The sequence below is a fragment of the Chlorocebus sabaeus genome, chromosome 4, assembly GCF_047675955.1.
Source record: "Chlorocebus sabaeus isolate Y175 chromosome 4, mChlSab1.0.hap1, whole genome shotgun sequence".
Lineage (NCBI taxonomy): Eukaryota > Metazoa > Chordata > Mammalia > Primates > Cercopithecidae > Chlorocebus > Chlorocebus sabaeus.
In genome coordinates this window covers 16,836,279-16,858,467 of record NC_132907.1, presented here as the reverse complement: position 1 = coordinate 16,858,467, position 22,189 = coordinate 16,836,279, and the positions used below count along the sequence as shown (strand labels likewise).

Below are 22,189 nucleotides of genomic sequence, written 5' to 3'. Positions count from 1 at the left end.
GCATGGTGGCACATGCCTATAATCCCAGCTACTTGGGAGGCTGAGGCAGGAGAATCGCTTGAGCCTGGGAGGCGGTGGTTGCAGTGAGCTGAGATCACGCCACTGCACCCCAGCCTGGGTGACAGAGCAAGACTCTGTTTCAAAAAAAAAAAAAAAGAAAAGAAAAGAAAAAAAATTACTGTGAGCTTTTAAATGTTCTCAGCACAAAAACATGAGGTAATACATATGCTAATTAGCACATTTGGTTATTCCTGAATATATACATATTTCAAAACATCATGTTGCACACCACAGATCTACGTATCTTTTATTTGTCAATTAAAGGATCAGCATATACTCCATGAAACTTAAGAGAGACCTCATTAACATCTGAAGGCAACATCTCTGCAAAACAACTAACTTGAGTACTTTAATTATGTATGTATCTAGCAGAAGAGAAAAAAACAATATAGTTTTAATTTCAAATTTTATTAAAGTACAGAGTTAACAAGTTTTGAGTTTTTTACATAGGAAAAGTCTAGTCAATTCAGATGCTTTATAGAAAAATTAACATTAAAAAACAAATAGAAGTCCATGACTAAAGGAGGAAAATAATGTTTAAAAGTTACCAAAATTCTAATCATATCAGAGACAATTATAAATTTCAAACAGATTTACCAGACATATTGCATTTTCAAATTCTAACGTAGCAAAACGTAACCACATAATTTGGCTACAGCTAATTGTTTCAGAAAAGTTTAAAAAATTAGCAAAGTTATATCTATAAAACTTTTGTAGTTTTCTTTTTGCAAAGTAAAAAAGGCTTAAATCTTTAATAAAGGAAAACAAAACAATCCTCTTAAATTTCTTATAAATAGCTCTCGAGACATATATTACGCATCTGCTGTAATCTTTCTTTACCTGAGAGAACGTCCCAGGATCCTTTATCCCAAAGGATTACCTTAAAGAGTTCTTCCATCATTTTGCTCATGTGAATATGATTAAACTCTTATAGAAGTGGGTTGGGACATATGCATTCTTAATCTGCCCTTCCCCATTTGTTTCTTTCTGAAAGAATTTTGCTTAAGGAAAAAAAAAAAAGCTCTTTGGTAAAGGCCAAATATTTCAACCTTTCAAAATGACTGCCTCTGTGAAAGATTTGTTGAGGAAGAAAAAAAAAGAGAGAGAGAGAGAAAGGTCTAAACATCTGCGTGGACAGCTCTCCAGTCCTGTGAAGTCAAAGGCCCAACATTACAGAGCACACCTCTGTCTGAAATGCAAAACTAAGTTAACCAGCAAGTTACAGAAAATAGCCTTCAGAAAATTCCACAGGCCAAGTGGCTCCTGCACTGTCCCTGAAGAAGGAGGGCCCATGTTCTTTCTGGGTGTGTAAGGTCTTACTAAGTTCAAGGTTTGTCCCTTCTTAGTTGTAGGTTGGGTCCTCTTTCACTTCCAAGAGGTATAGGATACTAGAGTACACCAAATGAGATACTATTTAGAAAGGCAATAAAGGGAGGGTAAAAGCCTAGGCAGCTTAAATACAGGCTCTGGAATTTCCTTCGCAGGAAGGTGAAGCACCAATGATGGCAAAAATTAAATAAATACATCATCTTAAAAAGGCAGAGGGTAGGCTGCGTGCAGTGGTTTATGCCTGTAATCCCAGCACTTTGGGAAGCCAAGGCGGGCACATTGCTTGAGCTCAGGAGTTTTGAGACCAGCCTGGACAACCCCATCTCTACAAAAAAATAAAAACTGGCCAGGTGTGATGGCGCAAACCTGTGGTCTCAGCTGCTTGGGAGGTGGTCCTTGAGCCCAGGAGGTCAAGCCTGCCATGAGTCAAGATCACGTCACTGCACTCCAGCCTGGGTGACAGAGTGAGCCCGTCTCCAAAAAAAAAAAAAAGAAATAAAAAATTAAAAAAGGCCAAGGGTGACAATTTTGGCATGGGGTGGGAAATTAACTGAGGTGGGAAATACACTGAGGTTATTCATAACGAAGGATATTCTAAGGAATCGGAAATAAATGTTGTATGGAAACAGAATCCCAAAACCCCAATAACTCCACCTTCCCCACAGCCCACCTGACTCTATCTCCCCTTCAAAGAGGCTCCAAATACCTCTGGCAAACAATTTCTTCAGACAAAATGAAGAAGCTTTTTGCCCAAGAAACTGGGGGCAAAAATAAAAGTAACCAATGAGTATTTTAAAAAAAGCTAGACCCAGGAAAGACGTGGTTGGGTTTCTGAAGGCTTATAATGGAAATAGCCTCTAGCCTCCAGTCAGGTAACATGCCTCGCTATGACACTCCCATAAAAACCCCCACCCCCCGCCACCCACTTAGTGTTTTTACTCATAAAAATGAGGGGAAAACTTTTCTACATCAGACAAATGACACAGAGGAAATATTCACATGCAGCTTTAAAAAATCCTCTTCATCTGTCATCCCTAAATGTGTCTGACCAGCAGCTTCTGGGAATATACTCTTTAAGTCATGTACAAAAAGGTGTAGGAAGCAAATGTCTATTATTTTTCAAAGATATCAGTGAGTTAATCAAATGAACACCATTGTTAGAGCAAGTCAAAGCCATTGGCACAATGTTTCCAGTTTCTTAAATCACAATTGCACAAAACTATAGGTTCTTTAAATCCAGGAATGTTGACTCCTCGCCTGAGAATTGTATATCACAATTAATAACCATTAACATTAACTTTGCATTGATAGTCCCTCATCCTCAGATACATCCACATCTCTTTTGTTCATCCAGATACACGTGCTAACATTTTCAGCTGAGAATAAAATTCAGAGCAACTGTAACTCTTCCTCCTGCATCAGACCAACCAGCAGAAGGGAACGGGATGTCACAAACCAGACTCATGCATCTGGAAAACGTGGGGTGGCTGGGCTGGCTCCAGAAGGAAGTGACGAGGGCCTTCCACTGGCCACACTCCCTTGCTTGGGCTTCCCTGAGCTGCTTTCTGCAGAGGAAAGAGCCAGCCATGGCCAGCCAAGGAATCCAAGGCCTTGTCAGCTCGACCTTGACTGAGCGTAAGGTCAGTTTCTCAAATCACACCAGCTGGCAGCCAGACGCAGTCAAGAAGACAAAGTAAAGGCTCTGCTAGACCTCAGCAGGAGGAAAACAATGAAACTAGTCACAATACTGCCCGGGCCCCTGATCTGCTTCTCCTCAGGGTGTTTCCTAAAGACAACCCCCAAGGCCCTAGACCACTGCAACACAGCTACTGTGGATGACACGCAGCCCCACTCCCTGCACCCATTCTTGGTCCACGGAGCTCCTGCACCCTAACTGGGAGCTCCTGTACCCTAACTGGTTCCTCGGGGAACCAGTTAGCCTTTCATTTTGTGACTCCGGATCAATCTTTGAACTGCTAAGTACAGAGCTCCTGCCCTACAAAACGAAATTTAATGGACTTTACAAAACAAGGCTCTCTTAACCACACACACAGATGGAGTGCCTTTTGAAACTGAATCTCAAACACTCTAAGTAGGGAAAGTTCTAAAGGAATTCATCCCCTGTAATTTGTTTCCCCATGGGTTTTCTTGGGAGAAGGCAAAGGAATGAATAGAAGGAATTTCACTAATTTCACCCACCAGCATTTTGGCACACAGAAGCTCAGCTTAGGTGGCACTCAATTCTGCCCAACTCATACAGTAGAGCACAGAAAAAAAAGACTAGGCTGAGCCTTTTATTCTTAGATCCTCACTTCCAGAGAGCGCGAGAAGATTCTTTGCATCCCGAATGAAATTCTAACAGGAGTTTCCAGCAAGTAAACCTTTTCCCTGCCTGAGAACATCAATGCTGAAAATAGACATCATCTTAGGTAGCTGCCAAAAGTCACGTTTCTGTATTACTTTGCAAGTACGGATTTTGGAAATTCCTGTGGAGTGTGATCTTGGCTCACTGCAACCTCCGCCTCCCAGGTTCAAGTGATTCCCATGCCTCAGCCTCCGAGTAGCTGGGATTACAGGCACACGCTACCATGCCCGGCTAATTTTTCTCTTTTTTGTAGAGACGGGGTTTCACTGTGTTAGCCAGGCTGGTCTTGAACTCCTGACCTCAAGTGATCCACCTGCCTCTGCCCACCTCTCTTTAAGTATATTCAGCCACTCCCACACGTTGCCTAACAGGCTTCCTCTGGTCAGTGTGTCTGAGATCCTCACCTCAGAAATTCTCACGTTAGCGAATCTACTCCAAGGATGCCAGAATGAACCTGAACGGTACGGTCACATTACAGATCCAGAACACAAAACGTCTTCTGCTTTTACAGTTTCAAAGGCCTCAAGGTGGAGAAGAAACTGAGGGGCTGGCCTCAACACCTGAAAGAGCAGTGCATGCAGCGGGCTTCAACACGAAGCAGCTTTTCAGTTAAGGTCCTAAAAGTATTATCATTATTAACAGCACAAACAAGTAAGAATGATAGCCCTCCGTTGCTTAGGCAAAGAAAACAACATGAATCTTGTTCTATAATCGTATGAATAACACCATAAATAAGCGCCATACTTATTGCGGTAACTTGGATCAGGTAGTGATAATATGGTGGAGAACCACGTGGGGGGTGACCAGGCAAATTGTGCTTTTTCACATTATTACAAAGACATGGGACCCAGAAAAGATGAGACCTCGGGGAAGGGTGCAGGCAGAGAGTGAAGTCTGTGATTCCCAGCATCACAACCTCAAAAGGAGATGTTTAGGGGCCATGAGGAGGCAGCACTGAGGGTACAGTTGAAAAGCAGGTGCCACCCCTTGCACCCCATAAATACCAGGGGCCCTGCAGGCTGAGTCCTGTTCCTCAAAGCCGCCTGGGGACAAGGCTCTAAGAGGCGGAAGTGAGTGAGAGGGGTCTAGATTCTGTTAGGGGCTGGGGACTCAAGATTTTGGCATATTTTCTATTCCAAGGATGAGAATGACTGGCCACACAAGGTATTTCACAGGTATCCCTGTGAAAAGATGCTGTCCCCCAAATTCTGTTTTGGCCAAAACATGCAGAAGGAAGTCAACATAACCAGTATCCAGTTTCTAGGGGTAAGATATTTCAACCGTGATCAGTTTGGTTGAAAATTTCAATTCCTTTGGGACAAACTGGTAGTTTCTTTTTGAATTTCAAAAGTAAAAAGTTAATCAGGAGATTTTTTTTTTTTTTTTTTCCTCACAGCCTTTTCAGACCCACTCAGGCACAGGGCACCAGTCCCTGCTTAACCCCCGGGGACACTGTTCAAAAGATGGCACTTTCCAGGCTGTAGGCCCACAAAGCCCAGGGGACCGCTGATATCGTCACACAGAGAACTCCCGGGTGGGGCAGCAGAGGGGAGCGACCAGCGTACACAGGTACAACAGCACGCATATCCAGCAGGAGGCCATCTTGACCCAGAAGATGGACCAGCTCCCGCTGAAGAAGCTCTCGATGTTGGCACTTTCGTAACTGTGGAAACAAGAGACCCAGCCGCGGTCAAAGCAGGAACATACTGAGATACAATTCACTAATTCACATTCCATTTGTAATGTACAACTCAACGGCTCTTAATGCATTCATACACAGACTTGTGCTACCATCAACACAACCCGTTTCCAAACATTCTCATCACCCCCAAAAGAAACCATGCACCTCTTAGGTGCTCTCCCCTTCCCCATGGCCCCCCGGCCCATCCCCGGCATTCACCAATCTACTTTCTGTCTCTATGGATTTGCCTATTCCAGACAGTTGATATAAAAGGAATCACATGGCCTCTTGTGTGTGGTTTTTTTGCCTCACGTACCATTTCCAAGTCTCAGCCATGTGGTAGCACGTGTCAGTCCTTCATTCCTTTTTATTGCTAACCGGTATCTTATTGTATGGATACAGCACATCTTGTTCTACGCAGTCACCAGGTGACGGTCATTTGGGATGTTTCCCCTTTTTGACTATTACAATTGATGCTGGTATGAACATCCCTGTGTTAAGTTCTGTGGACCTAGTTTTCTTTTTGTCTTCGGTACACGCTCAGGAGTGGAAGAGCTGGATTACATTGTAACTCAATGTTTAATTGTTTAAGGAGCTGCCAAACTCTTTTCCAAAGTAGATTTCACATTCAAACCAGCAATGTAAGAGGGTTCCAATTTCTCCACTTCCTCGACATTTGTTATTATCTGCCTTTTTAATTATAGCTTTCTCCATCTCTTCTTAAGCATCCCAAGCCAAAAATTTCCAGCAGTTCCCACAGCATCACTGGGAAGCATTAAAGCTCCCTTCTCCTCTCCTCCTTCAGGAAGAATCTCTCCACTCACTGTGCTTGAAACCACCACTCCCACCACCCCTACCCCAATTCCCTTTGCTCATTTTATTTTTCTCCCCAATAGTCATCACCATCTAACACACCATATTTGACTTGGATCATAATCTGTCTCTTCCGCTAGACTATAAATCCTGCCTCCTAGAACCGTGTGGCACATAGGAGCCACTTGCACATCTGTTGAATGAATGATAAAAAGAAGTACAATAAGCCTACATGTCTAAGCTTAACTTAGCAGTCAAACAAATTATGATACAACCGAAGCTGTGGACCTGCAGAAAAAGTATGAACCTCTGTATAGTGACAGGGAAGGTCAGGTCAATCATGTACTGCCAAGTTAAAAAAAAAAAAAAAAAAAGCCTCCAGGGGAAAACATGTACAATGACATTTACATTAAAAAAAAAAAATTAGCCAAGTGCGGTGGCTCACGCCTGTAATCTCAGCACTTTGGGAGGCCAAGGCGGGTGGATCACAAAGTCAGGAGTTCAAGACCAGCCTGGCCAATATGGTGAAATCCCATCTCTACTAAAAAAAAAAAAAAAAAATTAGCCAGCATGGTAGCAGTGCCTGTAGTCCCAGCTACTAGAAAGGCTGAGGCAGGAGAATCACTTGAACCCAGGGGCGGAGGTTGCAGTGAGCCGAGATTGCGCCACTGCACTCCAGTCTGGGCGACAGAGCAAGACTCCATCTAAAAAAAAAAAAAAAAAAAAATTACGTAGGTTTATAAATGCACAGAAAAGGAATACACATCCTAGCAGTGGTTATCTGTGTGGGGGGAGTAGAGGTGGGTGGGGGTACCACATTGTTACTTTTCATAATTACACATTTAGTTTGTATTTTAAAAAAAGATGTTTCCAACTTTTGTGATGAAAATGAAGAAAAATGGGGAAGAACATATACAACATTTGAAGTAGAAAAAAAGGGATATTTTCTCTTTCTGAAAGGCAGATGAATGCTTAGGAATTCCCATTTTTCCTCCATTACCATGTTTTCCAGACTGTCCATATAGAGCTAACCTTCCATTTTCTTAAAGTTGCCATAGCATCACCAGTTTCCAGGGTTAAAACATACCCGTCCACTGTTAAAACTCGGAACTCGCTTATAATCCCAGCACTTTGGGAGGCCAAGGCAGGTGGATCACTTGAGGTCAGGAGTTCAAGACCAGCCTGGCCAATATGGCAAAACCTCGTCTCTACTAAAAATACAAAAATTAGCTAGGCATGGTGGCGCGTGCATGTAATCCCAGCTACTCGGGAGGCTGAGGCACAAGAATCGCTTGAACCTGGGAGGCAGAGGTTGCAGTGAGCCAGGATTGTGCCACTGCACTCCACCTGGGCAACGGAGTGAGACTCCTTCGCAAACAAACAAACATGAACAGCACTTAACTCTTAACTTTAAGACTTCACTTCAAAAATACCTAAGCAAATGGGCCACTCACTTGAACCAGTTGGTGACGGTCATCATCACATACAGGGAAGCCAGGAAGAACACAAAGTGGAAGTAGGAGTAGATGTAGACAGTGCCTTTCTTCTCGTCATAAATGACCCGTGGTCCCTCCTTCCCCTGCTGCTGCTCTTCAGTGTCTGTGAAGCACAAAGGGAGCCCAGGCTCAGTGAGTGAATGTGTGTGTTTACCATTCAGCAAAGCCACACTTGCTAATTCTACAGGGCTGTCAGTAGAAAAGATGCCACAAAGCCATCTGTACCCTCTGGCAACTTCAATCTGTGCCCTAAGCACAAAATCCCCACCCCACCCTAGCAACTCCCATAATAGGAAGAGTTACCTAATGCCACATTTGTTTTTATTTATTTATTTTTTGAGATGGAGTTTTGCTCTTTTTGCCCAGGCTGGAGTACAGTGGTGCGATCATGGGTCACTGCAACCTCTGCCTCCCAGGTTCAAGACATTCTCTTGTCTCAGCCTCCCGAGTAGCTGGAATTACAGGTGCATGCCACCAGGCCAGGCTAATTTTGTATTATTTTTTAGTAGAGACAGGGTTTCGCCATGTTGGCCAGGCTGGTCTCAAACTCCTGACCTCAGGTGATCCACCCGCCTCAACCTCCCAAAGTGCTGGGATTATAGGCATAAGCCATTGCGCCTGGTCTGCCACATTTATTTTAACAGAAAGAGAACCCTTAAAAACCCCTAAAGACGTAAAACTTACTATAAGCTTTGCAGAAACTGAGAGAGAGTAAAACAAGAGTTAGTTCTTAAGCCCTTGGAATCCTCCAATCTAAGAAGGAAAGTAAGGTGAAGGAATGAAATGGCCCCAAAATAAGGTATCAGGACCTCTTGGTATTTTCCAAATCATTCCTTTTTTTAAAATGTGCTTTCTGATTCTCTAAATCTCACTGTATAATTTAACTTACATATAAACCAAAATTTGGACTGATTCTCCCTACCAGAATAACAACACAAACTAAACTCAGCTATCCTTCAGGAAGAATGTGAAAAGTATATAAGCAATCAGCTTTAGAATAAATTTCCCCTTACTATTCAAGTTATTTGTGTCTGAATCCCAAATGACAACAGATTAGAGCTATAGGATTGCAGTGTCACACAGATGCAAAGAATAAAAGTATTCTGCTTACCCTCTCCACCAGGACTGAAGCAAAAACAACAGCGGGCTATCTGTGAAAGCAAAAGCAACAGTCAGGCGGCTTGTGTTCTATTTCTGGTCCCCCTCAGTAAGGCAGCAGTAACCCTTATTTGAACAACCTCCCAGGCCCTGAATTGCATGTATCCCTTCAAAAGATGTGGACTGTTCTTTCCCAGGTGTGCTGGGTGTTGGTGACAGGAAACACCATGGAGGGACATGTGCCAGAGATCATCATCCATGGACTTGATGCTTTTTCCTGCTACCATGAATGCTGGCAGCAGAGCCTTGAGACAGCAGCTCCTTTACCTTTCTTGGGTAACCGCCATAGAATGGCTGATCACAGCAGGGGTAAAGGCCATGCCATCATGGCCCCTGGGGTTAGGGAGGCTTTGTCCAGCTGCACCGTCCTTCAACTTCACCCTCTGCCCAATTTTGCCTCCTTCCCCTTCTCCCTCCACATGTGCTGATTTTTAATAAATATCCCACGCAACAAACTGCCTCAGCCTCTGCTTCTGGAGAACTTAATGTGAAACCCAGTGAATGTGATAAGAGCCCCACTCCCCCGGCGTTCCCTTCTCGTGCTTTGCCTTCAATGCTATTTCATTAAAATCCTCTTTGACCTTTGCATTGGGCTTATTATTATCCTGCGTACAGCTGAGGAAACGGGTCAGGCAGGTTAACTGGCCAAAGTCACCAAACTAGCTTAGTGTCAGAGCTGGGACAGACGAATGCAGGATGGGGATGCCAAGATCCATGATTCACAATAGGTAACACGTGGTGTCTAAGAGCTTGGTGAAGCTGGTAGAATCGGAAATAATAAAGCGAAGGAATCTGGAAGCAGCCTACCCATGTTTCCTATCAAAATCAAGCTGTTGCATGGGCCGTGGACAGGGATGGAGGGAATGCTTGCCTTTGAAGCATCTCTGGTACCTTGTGAATTTTTTTTATCATTATTTCTTTTCTTTTTCTTTTTTTTTTTTTTTTTGAGATGCAGTTTCGCTCTTATTGCCCAGGCTGGAGTGCAATGGCACAATCTTGGCTCACTGCAACCTCTGCCTCCCGGGTTCAAGCAATTCCCCTGCCTCAGCCTCCTGAGTTGCTGGGATTACAGACATGTGCCACCACACCTGGTTAATTTTGTATTTTTAGTAGAGACCAGGTTTCTCCATGTTGGTCAGACTGGTCTCGAACTCCAGGCCTCAGGTGATCTGCCTGCCTCGGCCTCTCAAAGTGCTGGGATTACAGGCGTGAGCCACCGCGCCCGGCCATTATTTCTTACCTACTCAAAACAATAAACTTAATTTTTAAAAAATCAGGTCATGTGTATTCCCAGCTATTTGGGAGGCTGAGGGAGGAAGACTGCTTAAGCCTGTGAGTTTGAGGCTGCAGTAAGCTGTGATCCCACCACTGCACTCCAGCCTGGGTGACAGAGGCCCTGTCTCAAAATAAATAAATAAATAAATAAATAAATAAATAAATAAATAAATAAAATAAAATAAAATAAAAAGAAAAAAAGTACGTGATTTCAGAAAGACTCTGGTAAACAGAGTACTAAGACTGCCTGGGAAGTGCAGTGCCCTTAGCACTTTGTGGCTGAAGATACTTCAACTACAAAGAACAGACAGCCAAGGATGAGAATATGAGAGCTTGAGCCTTCATCTCATTTGTATATCAAGGCCAAGCCCTTGTCTCCCTGCTTGGCAAGGAAACCTTTAACAGAGCCATTAGCCTTAACAGGAGCTTGGATTAAGTGGCATGGTCTAAAAACCACTAATTCATTCAGTGGGCCCAAGACACGGTATGCTGAGGTCTTAGTTCTTTTGAAGCTCAAGTTACTGTAAGAAACTATGAACTCTCACTTTCAAAGTTGTATCCTGTGAAATGTGATGCAGGAGAGCAAACCAACTTCCATCCTGCACGCTCTCCAGTTCAGAAGGAAACACTAGGACATTTTCCCTTGGACTGTGAAGCAAAACATCCTCTCTTCAATCTAACTTGGAGACTTGCTGTTCTTTGAGCTTGAACTCTGTACACAATAGGGACATTGAAACCATAACCATACAACCTCAGCAGGTGGTCACCTAGTCAATGGTGAGAACAAACACCCCTTCTACAGACCATTCTCTTCTGTATAACAGGCAGTAACCTACTCAAACTCAGCACAGTTTTCTCCTTTGGGCAACAGAAAGAGTTGGAGAACGATGCTGGCAGACTGACAACCCTTCATAATGGCTCACTATCTCCAGGTCAGGTGCAAGAGAGACCATCCCATCCCCAGATATCCAGCTGCAGAGTGAAGTACCCATATCTGGACAGACACCAGGGCTTTTCCATCCACGGAAAGCTATTAGAACGCACGCAGTGGCCGGATGCCAGCTGCCCACAGTCAGCAGGAAGAACCAGGGTTCAGCAGCTCAGCTCCTGGGCAGCAGTGGTCAAGAACACAGACTCTGGGGCCAGAGTACACGGTTTACATTCTGGCAAATCAAAACCTGTGAGGCTTAAATGACTTCACTCTGCCGGTTTTAATAGCACGTCACTGGGTTTTTATGAGGATTAAGTGAAATCACATAGGAAGAACTTAGAACAGCACCTGGGACATAGCAAGTGCTGTAATTCTTAGTCATGCTTGGAATCCCTGGTTCTTTTCATTCTTAGGTCACAGCTGAGTCTTTCTTTGGCTGCCTCCATCTGATTAGACCCTTCTGATGTTGGTAGATGAGAGTCCCAGAAAGACCTTTGCACAATTAAGAAAGTAACAGACATTTTGTTGACTGATAGGCACCTGCTGAACACCTGGAGGCTCTGGATGTGCAGGCAACCAATGTATTGTTCATAACACTCTACCTGACAAAACGCTCACCTGATGGAACTGACATTCAGTTCAACAGCGTCAACAGCGTTTAACAGCGTCAGGCAGAGCAGATACAGTTCCTTCCCTTTCCTCTCTCCTTCCTTCCAAACAGTTATTACATAATCTCACAGCCATGCTGTGTATGGAGGGCACAGACAAGTATGAAACAGGTGGATGGATCAGAAGTTAAAATAAAACCCACCCAGACCCCATTATGGCAAGGGAAGAGCGCAGGGTGCAGCCTGACAAGGTTACCGAAGTCTCTGTTTGGGGGCGAGTGGCAGGATGCCACCCAAAAGGCCAGCTTTCTTACAGAAAATCAAGAATGGACTGATTCATTTTAATCCCATAGCATACAAAGGAAAGCAGGAAAGCATTTATTTTTCCTTTTTATTTTATTTTTTTGAGTCAAAGTTTCACTCTGTTGCCCACGCTGGAGTGCAGTGGTATGATCTTGGCTCACTGCAACCTCTGCCACCAGGGTTCAAGTGAATCTCGTGTCTCAGCCTCCCAAGTAGCTGGGACCATAGGTGTGAGCCACCACACCTGGCTAATTTTTGTATTTTTAGTAGAGATGGGGTTTCACCATGTTGGCCAGGCTAGTCTTGAACTCCTGACCTCAGGTGATCCACCCGCCTCAGCCTCCCAAAGTGCTGGGATTACAAGTGTGAGCCACCACACCCGGCCAGCATTTATTTTTCTATACAAAAATCTCTTTTTTCCCAAGCAGAAAAACAGGATCATGGAATGCAGATTGATAAAGACGCAAACACAAAAGGTCCTCCTGAGAAATGGATCTTCTCAGATGAAGCAGAACAGGAAAAGGAAATGAACTTACTTCCAATTCAGGAGCTGCATATCGCCCCTGCAGAGCGTCGGAACTCGATCTTGTTGTTGACGTCAAACTAAGAAACAAACAAAAGTCAGCTGGGCGTATTAACATGGAACGAAGGGGAAAGCCGGCTGGCCAGTACTCTGACGAGAGCTGCGGTGTAACCTACCGTTCAGGTGACTTAAATCAAAGCAATCTATTTTAATATCTCTCCTTATTCCAAAATTGGCTGGCTGATTCTATAGTTGATATCATTTTACATGGATTACATTAGATCATTTTATGCAAAGAAGTTTGTAGGTAGAGAAGTAAGATATCTTGGTTTTCAGTATTGCTTTTTGCCTCTCCTCCCTCAAATGTTAGAATAGTTTTCTAATTTCACTTTCTCTTTCCCTCCCTTTGACTAGTCTTGCTCAGAGGGAATCAAAAGCAACGAACCCAGAGATGGCAACAGAAAGCAAGGGAGTGAAAGCAAAAGTCACAGTTATTTACTGTGATAGTCTATAGCAGAACAAGGCTTGCTGTTTGGAAATTTAACAGAGTAGCAGTCGATGTAATAAAAAATTCTGCCACTTCCCTGAGACCTAGAAAGGTAAAATGTTAGAAAATTTGCCTTGCAGGGGGCAAAATAATTTATTTTTTCTGAAAACAAAAACAGGCCAGAGGTAGCAGCTCATGCCTGTAACACGTTGAGAGGAAGGGGTGGGTGAGAGGATCCCTTGAGGCCAGGAGTTTGAGAAGAGCCTGGGCAACACAGCAAGACCTCGTCTCCACAAAACAAAAACACAGAACATTTTAAGCAAATAGAAATATATACCATATTTAGCGTTCCCGCTAACTTTAGAGATTGATTTAGCAAATATTTACTGAAGGCCCACTACGTGTTAGGCCCGATTCTAAGCACTGGGGACTCACTGACACAGGCAACAATCCTGCCATCAGGTAGCTTCTGAGCTGGCCTGACATGGGCAGGGCGTGTTGGTACTCAAGAAGCTGGTCTGCTCATGGGAAGGTAGGACACACACTCATCTCAATCCAGCGAACCCCATGGAGCAACACTGTGCAATCTCATCCTCTTTCCCAAAGAGAGAAGAGATCAATGAGACAGAGATAAACAATGAAACGCTTTCCTCATACAGAAGCCACTGAGATCCAAGTTTGCTGCTGCTTTTGTGATCCGCTCAAGCACAACAGCATCATTTTCATTTCTGCTTTGAAATGACGGATACTAATCCAGGCCTACGCCACTCCACCTCCTGTGTGCCTGGTCAGACAAAGACAGAAACATCTCCCAGTGACTGCGCACCCAAGGAACACAACACCTGATCCGACATTTAAGAGTGGCCTGGCTGGCAAAATTGACAAATGGGATCTAATTAAACTAAAGAGCTTCTGCACAGCAAAAGAAACTACCATCAGAGTGAACAGGCAACCTACAGAACGGGAGAAAATTTTTGCAATCTATCCATCTGACAAAGGGCCAATACCCAGAATCTACAAAGAACTTAAACAAATTCACAAGAAAAAAAATCAACCCCATCAAAAAGTGGGCAAAGAATACGAACAGACACTTCTCAAAAGAAGACATTTATGCAGCCAACAGACACATGAAAAAATGCTCATCATCAATGGCCATCAGAGAAATGCAAATCAAAACCACAATGAGATACCATCTCACACCCGTTAGAATGGTGATCATTAAAAAGTCAGGAAACAACAGGTACTGGAGAGGATGTGGAGAAATAGGAACACTTTTACCCTGTTGGTGGGACTGTAAACTAGTTCAACCATTGTGGAAGACAGTGTGGAGATTCCTCAAGGATCTAGAACTAGAAATACCATTTGACCCAGCCATCCCATTACTGGGTATATACCCAAAGGATTATAAATCATGCTGCTATAAAGACACACACACATGTATGTTTATTGCAGCACTATTCACAATAGCAAAGACTTGGAACCAACCCAAATGTCCATCAATGATAGACTGGATTAAGAAAATGTGGCACATATATACCGTGGAACACTATGCAGCCATAAAAAGGGATGAGTTCATGTCCTTTGTAGGGACATGGATGAAGCTGGAAACCATCGTTCTGAGCAAACTATCGCAAGGACAGAAAACCAAACACCGCATGTTCTCACTCATAGGTGGAAACTGAACAATGAAAACACTTGGACACAGGGTGGGGGTGGGGAACATCACACACTGGGGCCTGTCGGGGGGTGGAGGGAGGGGGGAGGGATAGCATTAGGAGATATACCTAATGTAAACGACCAGTTAATGGGTACAGCATACCAACATGATACATGTATATATATGTAACAAACCTGCACGTTGTGCTCATGTACCCTAGAACTTAAATTTAAAAAAAAAAAAAAAAAAAGAGTGGCTCCGCTGGGTGTGGTGACTCACACCTGTAATCTCAGTACTTTGGGAGGCTGTGGCAGGCAGATTGCTTGAGCCCAGAAGTTCAAGACCAGCTTGGACAACATGGCAAAACCCTGTCTCTACAAAAAATACAAAAATTAGCCAGGTGTGGTGGCACATGCCTGCGGTCCTAGCTACTGGTGAGGCTGAAGCAGGAGAATAGATTGAGCCTGGGAGGTTGCAGTGAGCATGATCACACCGGTGCACTTCAGCCTGAGTGACAGAGGGACTTTGCCTCAAAAAAAAAAAAAAAAAAAGAGTGGCATATATTCTGTGCATACAAGTTTTGATTTAGTACAGTGTATAGTTTCCACAGGGGAAAATACAAGTTTTTAATTGTAAGAAGAGATCAGTATCAGAAATTTTCATTTGAAAGGTAACATTGATTGTTTACGAGGCTCAGAATAGGCCAGGTGCAGTGGTTCACACCTGTAATCCCAGCACTTTGGCAGGCTGAGGTGGGTGGATCCTTTGAGGTCAGGAGTTCCAGACCTGGCCAACATGAAACCCCGTCTCTCCTAAAAATACAAAATTAGCCAGGTGTGGTGGCCGGCAGCTGTAATCCCAGCTACTCAGGAGGGTGAGGCAGGAAAATCGCTTGACACTCGGGAGGCAGAGGTTGCAGTGAGCTGAGATCACGCTACCGTACTCTAGCCTGGGTGAGAAAGTGAGACTCTATCTCAAAAAGAAAAAGCCTCAGAATAAATATTCTACTCTATAAATTCTTTGGATTAACATAATTTCCGGAAAACAAAGCTCTTTATTTGGGCTCCTTTGCCACTTCACCATCAAAGAGGCCTAACATGGGGACAGTTTTGTTTTTACTTCTAAAAAGAACTACATTCAGAGCATCACTAATGCCATGTGACTTCTACAGGTAGATGTTATCCTACATTAAGATCTTTATTCAGTTGCCAGGCATGGTGGCTCACATCCGTAATCCCAACACTTTGGGAGGCTGAGGCGGGCGGATCACCTGAGGTCAGGAATTTGAGACCAGCCTGGCCAACATGGTGAAACTTGTCTCTACTAAAAATATAAAAATTAGCCAGGCATGGTGGGGGGGCACCTGTAATCCCAGCTACTCGAGAAGCTGAGGCAGGATAATCGCTTGAACCCGGGAGGTGGATGTTGCAGGAAAAAAAAAAAGATCTTTATTCAGTTGTAGCCTTTCTCCATACAACACTCTTCTTGGAATTATCAAGAAAAGGTTTTTTTTTTTATAAGCTCTTAAAGCCTAGTAAATTCTTATTATCTGCATTCAGGCTATTACAAAGACCACCGTTTGGTGAACACAGCTCAAATTGCTATAAAACAATTCCTGGGTTACCTCTCCTCTTTCTGGGCTAAGATAGGTGTGACTTTAATTCAGTATTTCCCGTGGGGATAGAGGGAGACTTACAGCATTGGGTTAAGACAATGCTTTATTGTACAGAGAATGTCTAACACACCACAGCGTGTTTACTGTCTCTGCCTGCTGCCACCTCACTCCAACCCGGCCAAAATGCCAGCAATGCTCGGCGGGCATGGTGATAGCCAAAAAAAAAAAAAAAAAAAAAAAAAAGCCATGCCCTGTTTCCCTGCAGAACCACTACAGTGCTCAGAACCCCTTCACAGTGGCAGAAGAATGGACAATGCAGGTGCCCCTCAACACTGGCACTGCAGATGCTTCTGAAGCTGGCCGAAGTCCACTAGACCACAGAAAATCTCTAAATAACATGTCCAAACTTTCCTGGAGATCACATATTCTGCCTCCCTGACAAACGTACGGGGCAGTCCCTTGACAGATCCCATGACTATTCCCAGCCTTTGTGCAATGATAAAGATCAGTCATGATCCCCTGTGCTATAGAACCCAAAGGAGACCCGGGCTGTCTGTGAACCTGGGGCATGGGGTGGAAGATTTCTTTTTCTTTTTTTGGAGACAGAGTTTCGCTCTTGTTGCCCAGGCTGGAGTGGGCTCGATCTCGGCTCACCGCAACCTCTGTCTTCCGGGTTCAAACGATTCTCCTGTCTCAGCCTCCCAAGTAGCTGGGGTTACAGGCATGCACCACCATGCCCAGCTAATTTTGTATTTTTAGTAGAAACGGGGTTTCTCCATTTTGGTCAGGCTGGTCTTGAACTCCTGACTTCAGGTGATCCACCCACCTCGCCCTCCCAAAGTGTGGGATTACAGGCGTGAGCCACTGTACCTGGCCACGGGGTGGAAGATTTCTAACTTGAAGATTTCTAGCTGGCAGGCAGCCCAGAGCAGAATTCCCAAAATGAAGATACAAATCTCCCCCCTCCTTTCCCCACCCACCCCTTAAAGACCCAGAATGTACCAAAAAAATAAATATCCTTCCTTGATTTCGCAACTTTTTTTACTGTAAGCCAACCCCCTCGCCGATGCTATCACACCAACCTGCGAACCAACCCACTTCAGACTAGGAAGTTGTTTGACATTGAATAAAGATTCTTACTTTTTCCAGTTTTATATTTAAAAGGATATTTTCAAAGATGGTTCAATATTAAGAATTATTTTTTCTCTTAAACACAGACAAAAGTGGAATGGCCAGGAAACTTTACAGCGCAAATGCTTTGTAATAACATAATTACGCAAGTCATCCAGTTTATCTTTCTCCCTCAGGTGACATTACACCAAGCCATTTGGGGAAAAACAGCAGGCAGAGACTATCCACCAGTGTCCCTAAATACTCCCACAAAGAAACCTCAAGGGAAGGTTGCCCAAAGTTGGGAGTAGAGAGCTACAGGTATAGGCTCCATGCCTCCTTACATGTATAATGAGGAGACTGACCTGATCAACTTCAGGATCCTCTCCAGGCTGACAGTTTGAAATTAAAGGCAACAGAATAACAATTTCAATCAAAATCCAGAGACCAAGGGAGGAATTAAGAAATAGTTTGTGGAGACCAGGATTTGTCACAGCAAAGTTCCAGACTAAAGGGGTGTGGAGGGATGGGCCTATAGAAACAGCCATCAGGGCTGGGCATGGTGGCTCACGCCTGTAATCCCAGCACTTTGGGAGGCCAAGGTGGGCGGATCACCTGAGGTTGGGAGTTCAAGACCAGCCTGACCAACATGGTGAAACCCCATCTCTACTAAAAATACAAAAATTAGCCGGGCATGGTGGCGTGGTGGTGCGTACCTATAATCCCAGCTACTCAGGAGGCTGAGGCAGGAGAATCGCTTGAACCCGGGAGGTGGAGGTTGCAGTGAGCTGAGATCTTACCATTGCACTCCAGCCTGGGTGACAGAGCAAAACTCCGTCAAGAAAGGAAGAAAGAAAGACGGAAAGACAGAAAGAAAGACAGACAGAAAGAAAAAGACAGACAGAAAGAAAGAAAGAAAGAAAGAAAGAAAGAAAGAAAGAAAGAAAGAAAGAAAGAAAGAAAGAAAGAAAGAAAAGAGAGAGAGAGAGAGAGAAAGAGTCATCAGAATGCCAGGTGCCACGGTTATGCCTGTAGTCCCAGCTACTTGGGAGGCTGAGGCAGGAGGATCCCTTGAGCACAGGAGTTTACTCAGCCTGGGTAACATAATGAGAACTTGCCTTAACATTTTTTTTTTTAATCTAAACAAATAAAAAGAGCCATCAGAGAACCCCACAAGTGGACCAAGGTGAGGGCTTACATGAGGTCCAAGCTATGATGTTCTTTCACAGCAATGATTCCTGGGTGCAATGGAAGGAGGCTCTGGAGAAAAGGCGGCCCCAGGCAGAAAGGCAGGGAGTAGGTTTGGGTTGAGCCCTTCTTCTGAGCTGAGGCTACAAACATTAAAACATACCTCTAGAGCCGGGCGCGGTGGCTCAAGCCTGTAATCCCAGCACTTTGGGAGGCCGAGACGGGCGGATCACGAGGTCAGGAGATCAAGACCATCCTGGCTAACCCGGTGAAACCCCGTCTCTACTAAAAAATACAAAAATCTAGCCGGGCGAGGTGGCGGGCGCCTGTAGTCCCAGCTACTCGGGAGTCTCGAGGCAGGAGAATGGCGTGAACCCGGGAGGCGGAGCTTGCAGTGAGCTGAGATCCGGCCACTGCACTCCAACCTGGGCGACAGAGCGAAACTCCGCCTCAAAAAAAAAAAAAAAAAAAAAAAAAAAAAAAAAACCATACCTCTAGAGGGTGCCCCAGCTGCAACAGTCAGGATGGAGACACCCCAAAGGAAACAAGTATTTGGGGGTGGGGCTTGGGGGCTCTGGAGGGGGAAGGGAAAGAGAGGAGCTGGGGAGCTTTCCAGTCTTCTACAACTTTACAAAAGAGTGGACCCCAGGCAATCTTGGCCTTCTTCTCCCTTTAACCTACATACTATCTATAGTCTCTGGCTTCCTACAATTTCTGTCAAGAATCCTAGATATTCCTGCAATTATGTTCAAATGACAGTTCCCACCCAGATGATGTGGCCTTTTTGTAACATCCTCCAACCTTTCATTCCTCTGAGTCAGGAAGGAAAACAAACTCTTCAGAAGTCCAGAACTGAAAAAACCCTAGTTGGGCTGACTCCCACTCCTACAGCATCCCTTTTATTCCCAGGCCCTAGTAAGCCTGAATTCAGTGTTCTTAAAGCTGACCCCTTGAAGAGCTGCAGTGGATAATTACAGCAAACATCAATCACATGGGCCCTGGGGGAACTAACTCCTGGGGGCACTAACTGCCCAGCCCACAGAGTGTGCTCTCGCCTACACATTACAGAAGTACCCACAGAGCAGACTGGTCGTCCTCGTCTCCACTTTGTAGGGGCTGCAGTTTTATATGTTCTCATCCCATCAGGCACTGCAGTTCTGTGGTTTACCCATTCAATAACAATGTTTGTTGCTGGCATCTAGACAGATTTTTTTTTTTTTAGTAGCTATCAACTTTGAAAATTGACACCTTTTGGGAATACCAGACCAGCCCTTGCCAATCTCCACTATGGTGACTCAGTCCTGTAAGAGACAACATTTTATTTATCATCTCTCACTCAAGGGCCAGCTCAGAAGAATTCTTTACACCTGCTAGAAATAGTGAGAAAATATGATAGGGTGAAAATTCCATGTTGTGAAATGCCCTGTGTGTGGTAACCCTTTGCAGGAGGCTAAGAAGAATTTTTGCCGTCTTTTCCATTGAAGGGTTTACGGCAAATCCAAACTCTACTTTATCTAAAGGGAATTTCTTCCTTTTTTTTTTTTGAGATAGAGTTTCTCTCTTGTTGCCCAGGCTGGAGTGCATAGGCGCGATCTCAGCTTACTGCAACCTCCACCTCCTGGGTTCAAGCAATTCTCCAGCCTCAGCCTCCCGAGTAGCTGGGATTACAGGTGTATACCACGCCCAGCTAATTTTTGTATTTTTAGTAGATATGGGGTTTCATCATGTTGGCCAGGCTGGTCTCAAACTCCTGACCTCAGGTGATCCACCCACCTCAGCCTCCCAAAGTGCTGAGATTACAGGTGTGAGCCACCACACCGGCCAATGGCAAATATATTTTTTTTTCATATGCTTGTAGGTACGCAGTAACCCACAAAAACATATGATTTTATTCTGTCAAATATCTTCATAGTTGGTTTTTTAAGAGACAGGGTCTCACTCTGTTGCTTAGGCTGGAGTGGAGTTACCCCTAGCTCACTGCAGCCTTAGACACCTGGGTTCAAGTGATCCTCCCATCTCAGCCTCCTGAGTAGCTGGGACCACAGGCACACACCATCATGCCTGAAATTTTTTTTTTTTTAAGAAACAGGATCTTGCTATGTTGTCCAGGCTGGTCTCAAACTCCTGGGTTCAATTGATCCTCCTGCCTCAGCCTCCCAAAGCGCTGGGATTACAGGTGTGAGCCACTGTACCACACAGCCTGCTTCCTATATTGTAGGTACTCAGTGAACAACTTAGGAATTAGTAAAATTGAAAGGCCAGGAAGAAGTCACCAGAGTCCATTCTGCAACAAGGAGACTCTGTCACTTTGTCACACACAGGCCAACAATGAATGTATGTAACCATCATCTTAACACCCACCTGCAAAACAAGCATTTTATGGCTTGATGCATGACCCTGAGCAAATAGACTCCAAAACGCCTGTGTCCCTGTTGGTCCCTTTCTAATAGTAGAAGCTGTTAAAGGAGGTAAGAGAAAATGCCAACATGCTCACAAAGACATTGTATTTATACAAGCTATCGCCACCAGGAGTGCTTACTTTCAGCAAAAACGAAGATTATAATGTGCCTATGACTGAATTCAATGGAATTGAATTTTTACACTGAACATTAACAAAATGTAAACACAGAAGTAAAGGCTAAATGTGAAAAGGTTACTGTCAAAGGGAAGCTTAGTTATCAGCAAAATATATATCCAGATTAACTAGCCATTTCTATCCTCGACTTTTCTCCCTCTAGCAATCTTTTCAGCCTTTTAAAGGTGGAATAACACCCACCACAAGCATTTGAAACACAGCCCACTTATATATCACGTCTACTTTGGGAGGAGCTGCTTTGCCTAGTGAACAACAGCACTGTGGGTTTTAGCAGAAAAGAGAAGGAACATTTCCTGTCTGAACAGAATGACCACGCATGCAGCACTTTGTACTCTTTCCATCAACAGCAGAACAAAGCTATTTCCTTTGGATTAGAAAGCTGCCAGGACATGCTGGCACATTCTATCTCTTCTTTACTTTGTGCTCCCCTGCCCTCCAGTAAGGGTACAGCAAACTACTATTCAATCATCTTTTAAAGGGTGTTAGGCAATGGTGCTGCAACATACCCTATATTTGCTTTACTGACCTCAAATAAAAACAAGTAAGGTAAACGAAGTTCAAATATTTAGAGTTCATGCTCTTCACCTTTTTACTTGTGGTTGTTTTCCCCCCTCCTCAAATGGTATTTGTTTCTGCAGCCTCACAGCTACTAAAAGTTATTTCAATTCTTTTCCTGTAATTTTAAAGTCTGCAAAAATGGCCTTGAGTAACTCCCAAGACTTACCATGAATATAAGATACATCCGATTAAGAGGCTGGTCCCCAGTATAGTCACCAAGTTTTCATCTCTGTACAGGTCTTGACCAAAGTCAGGCACACAGATTGTAACATTTTTCCCATGTTCATCTAGAACTTGTAAAGAAAAAACAAAGTCATCATAGTGAAATAGAAAGCCCAGTTCTAATTCACAGAAGCACTCATTTTGGCAAAACTCAGGTAGCTGTGGTGTACCTCCTTAGAATAGTGAACACTTATCACTGGAAACTTCTACTCTA

The 22,189-nt window shown here is 44.1% G+C and overlaps 1 protein-coding gene across 1 annotated transcript in view; it reads right to left on the bottom strand.

Annotated features, from left to right (window-relative positions):
- Window positions 1–290: 290 nt before the first annotated feature.
- SERINC5 (serine incorporator 5) overlaps window positions 291–22,189 on the bottom strand; it is a 119,814-nt gene continuing 97,915 nt past the window's right edge. Inside the window, exons 8-12 of the mRNA XM_007976640.3 lie at window positions 21,920–22,046; window positions 12,556–12,622; window positions 8,856–8,895; window positions 7,703–7,847; window positions 291–5,417 (exon numbers count right to left, since the gene is read on the bottom strand). Coding sequence (XP_007974831.3) covers window positions 5,270–5,417; window positions 7,703–7,847; window positions 8,856–8,895; window positions 12,556–12,622; window positions 21,920–22,046 — 527 coding nt within the window. The 3' untranslated portion in view covers window positions 291–5,269. The remainder of the gene's footprint in view (window positions 5,418–7,702; window positions 7,848–8,855; window positions 8,896–12,555; window positions 12,623–21,919; window positions 22,047–22,189) is intronic.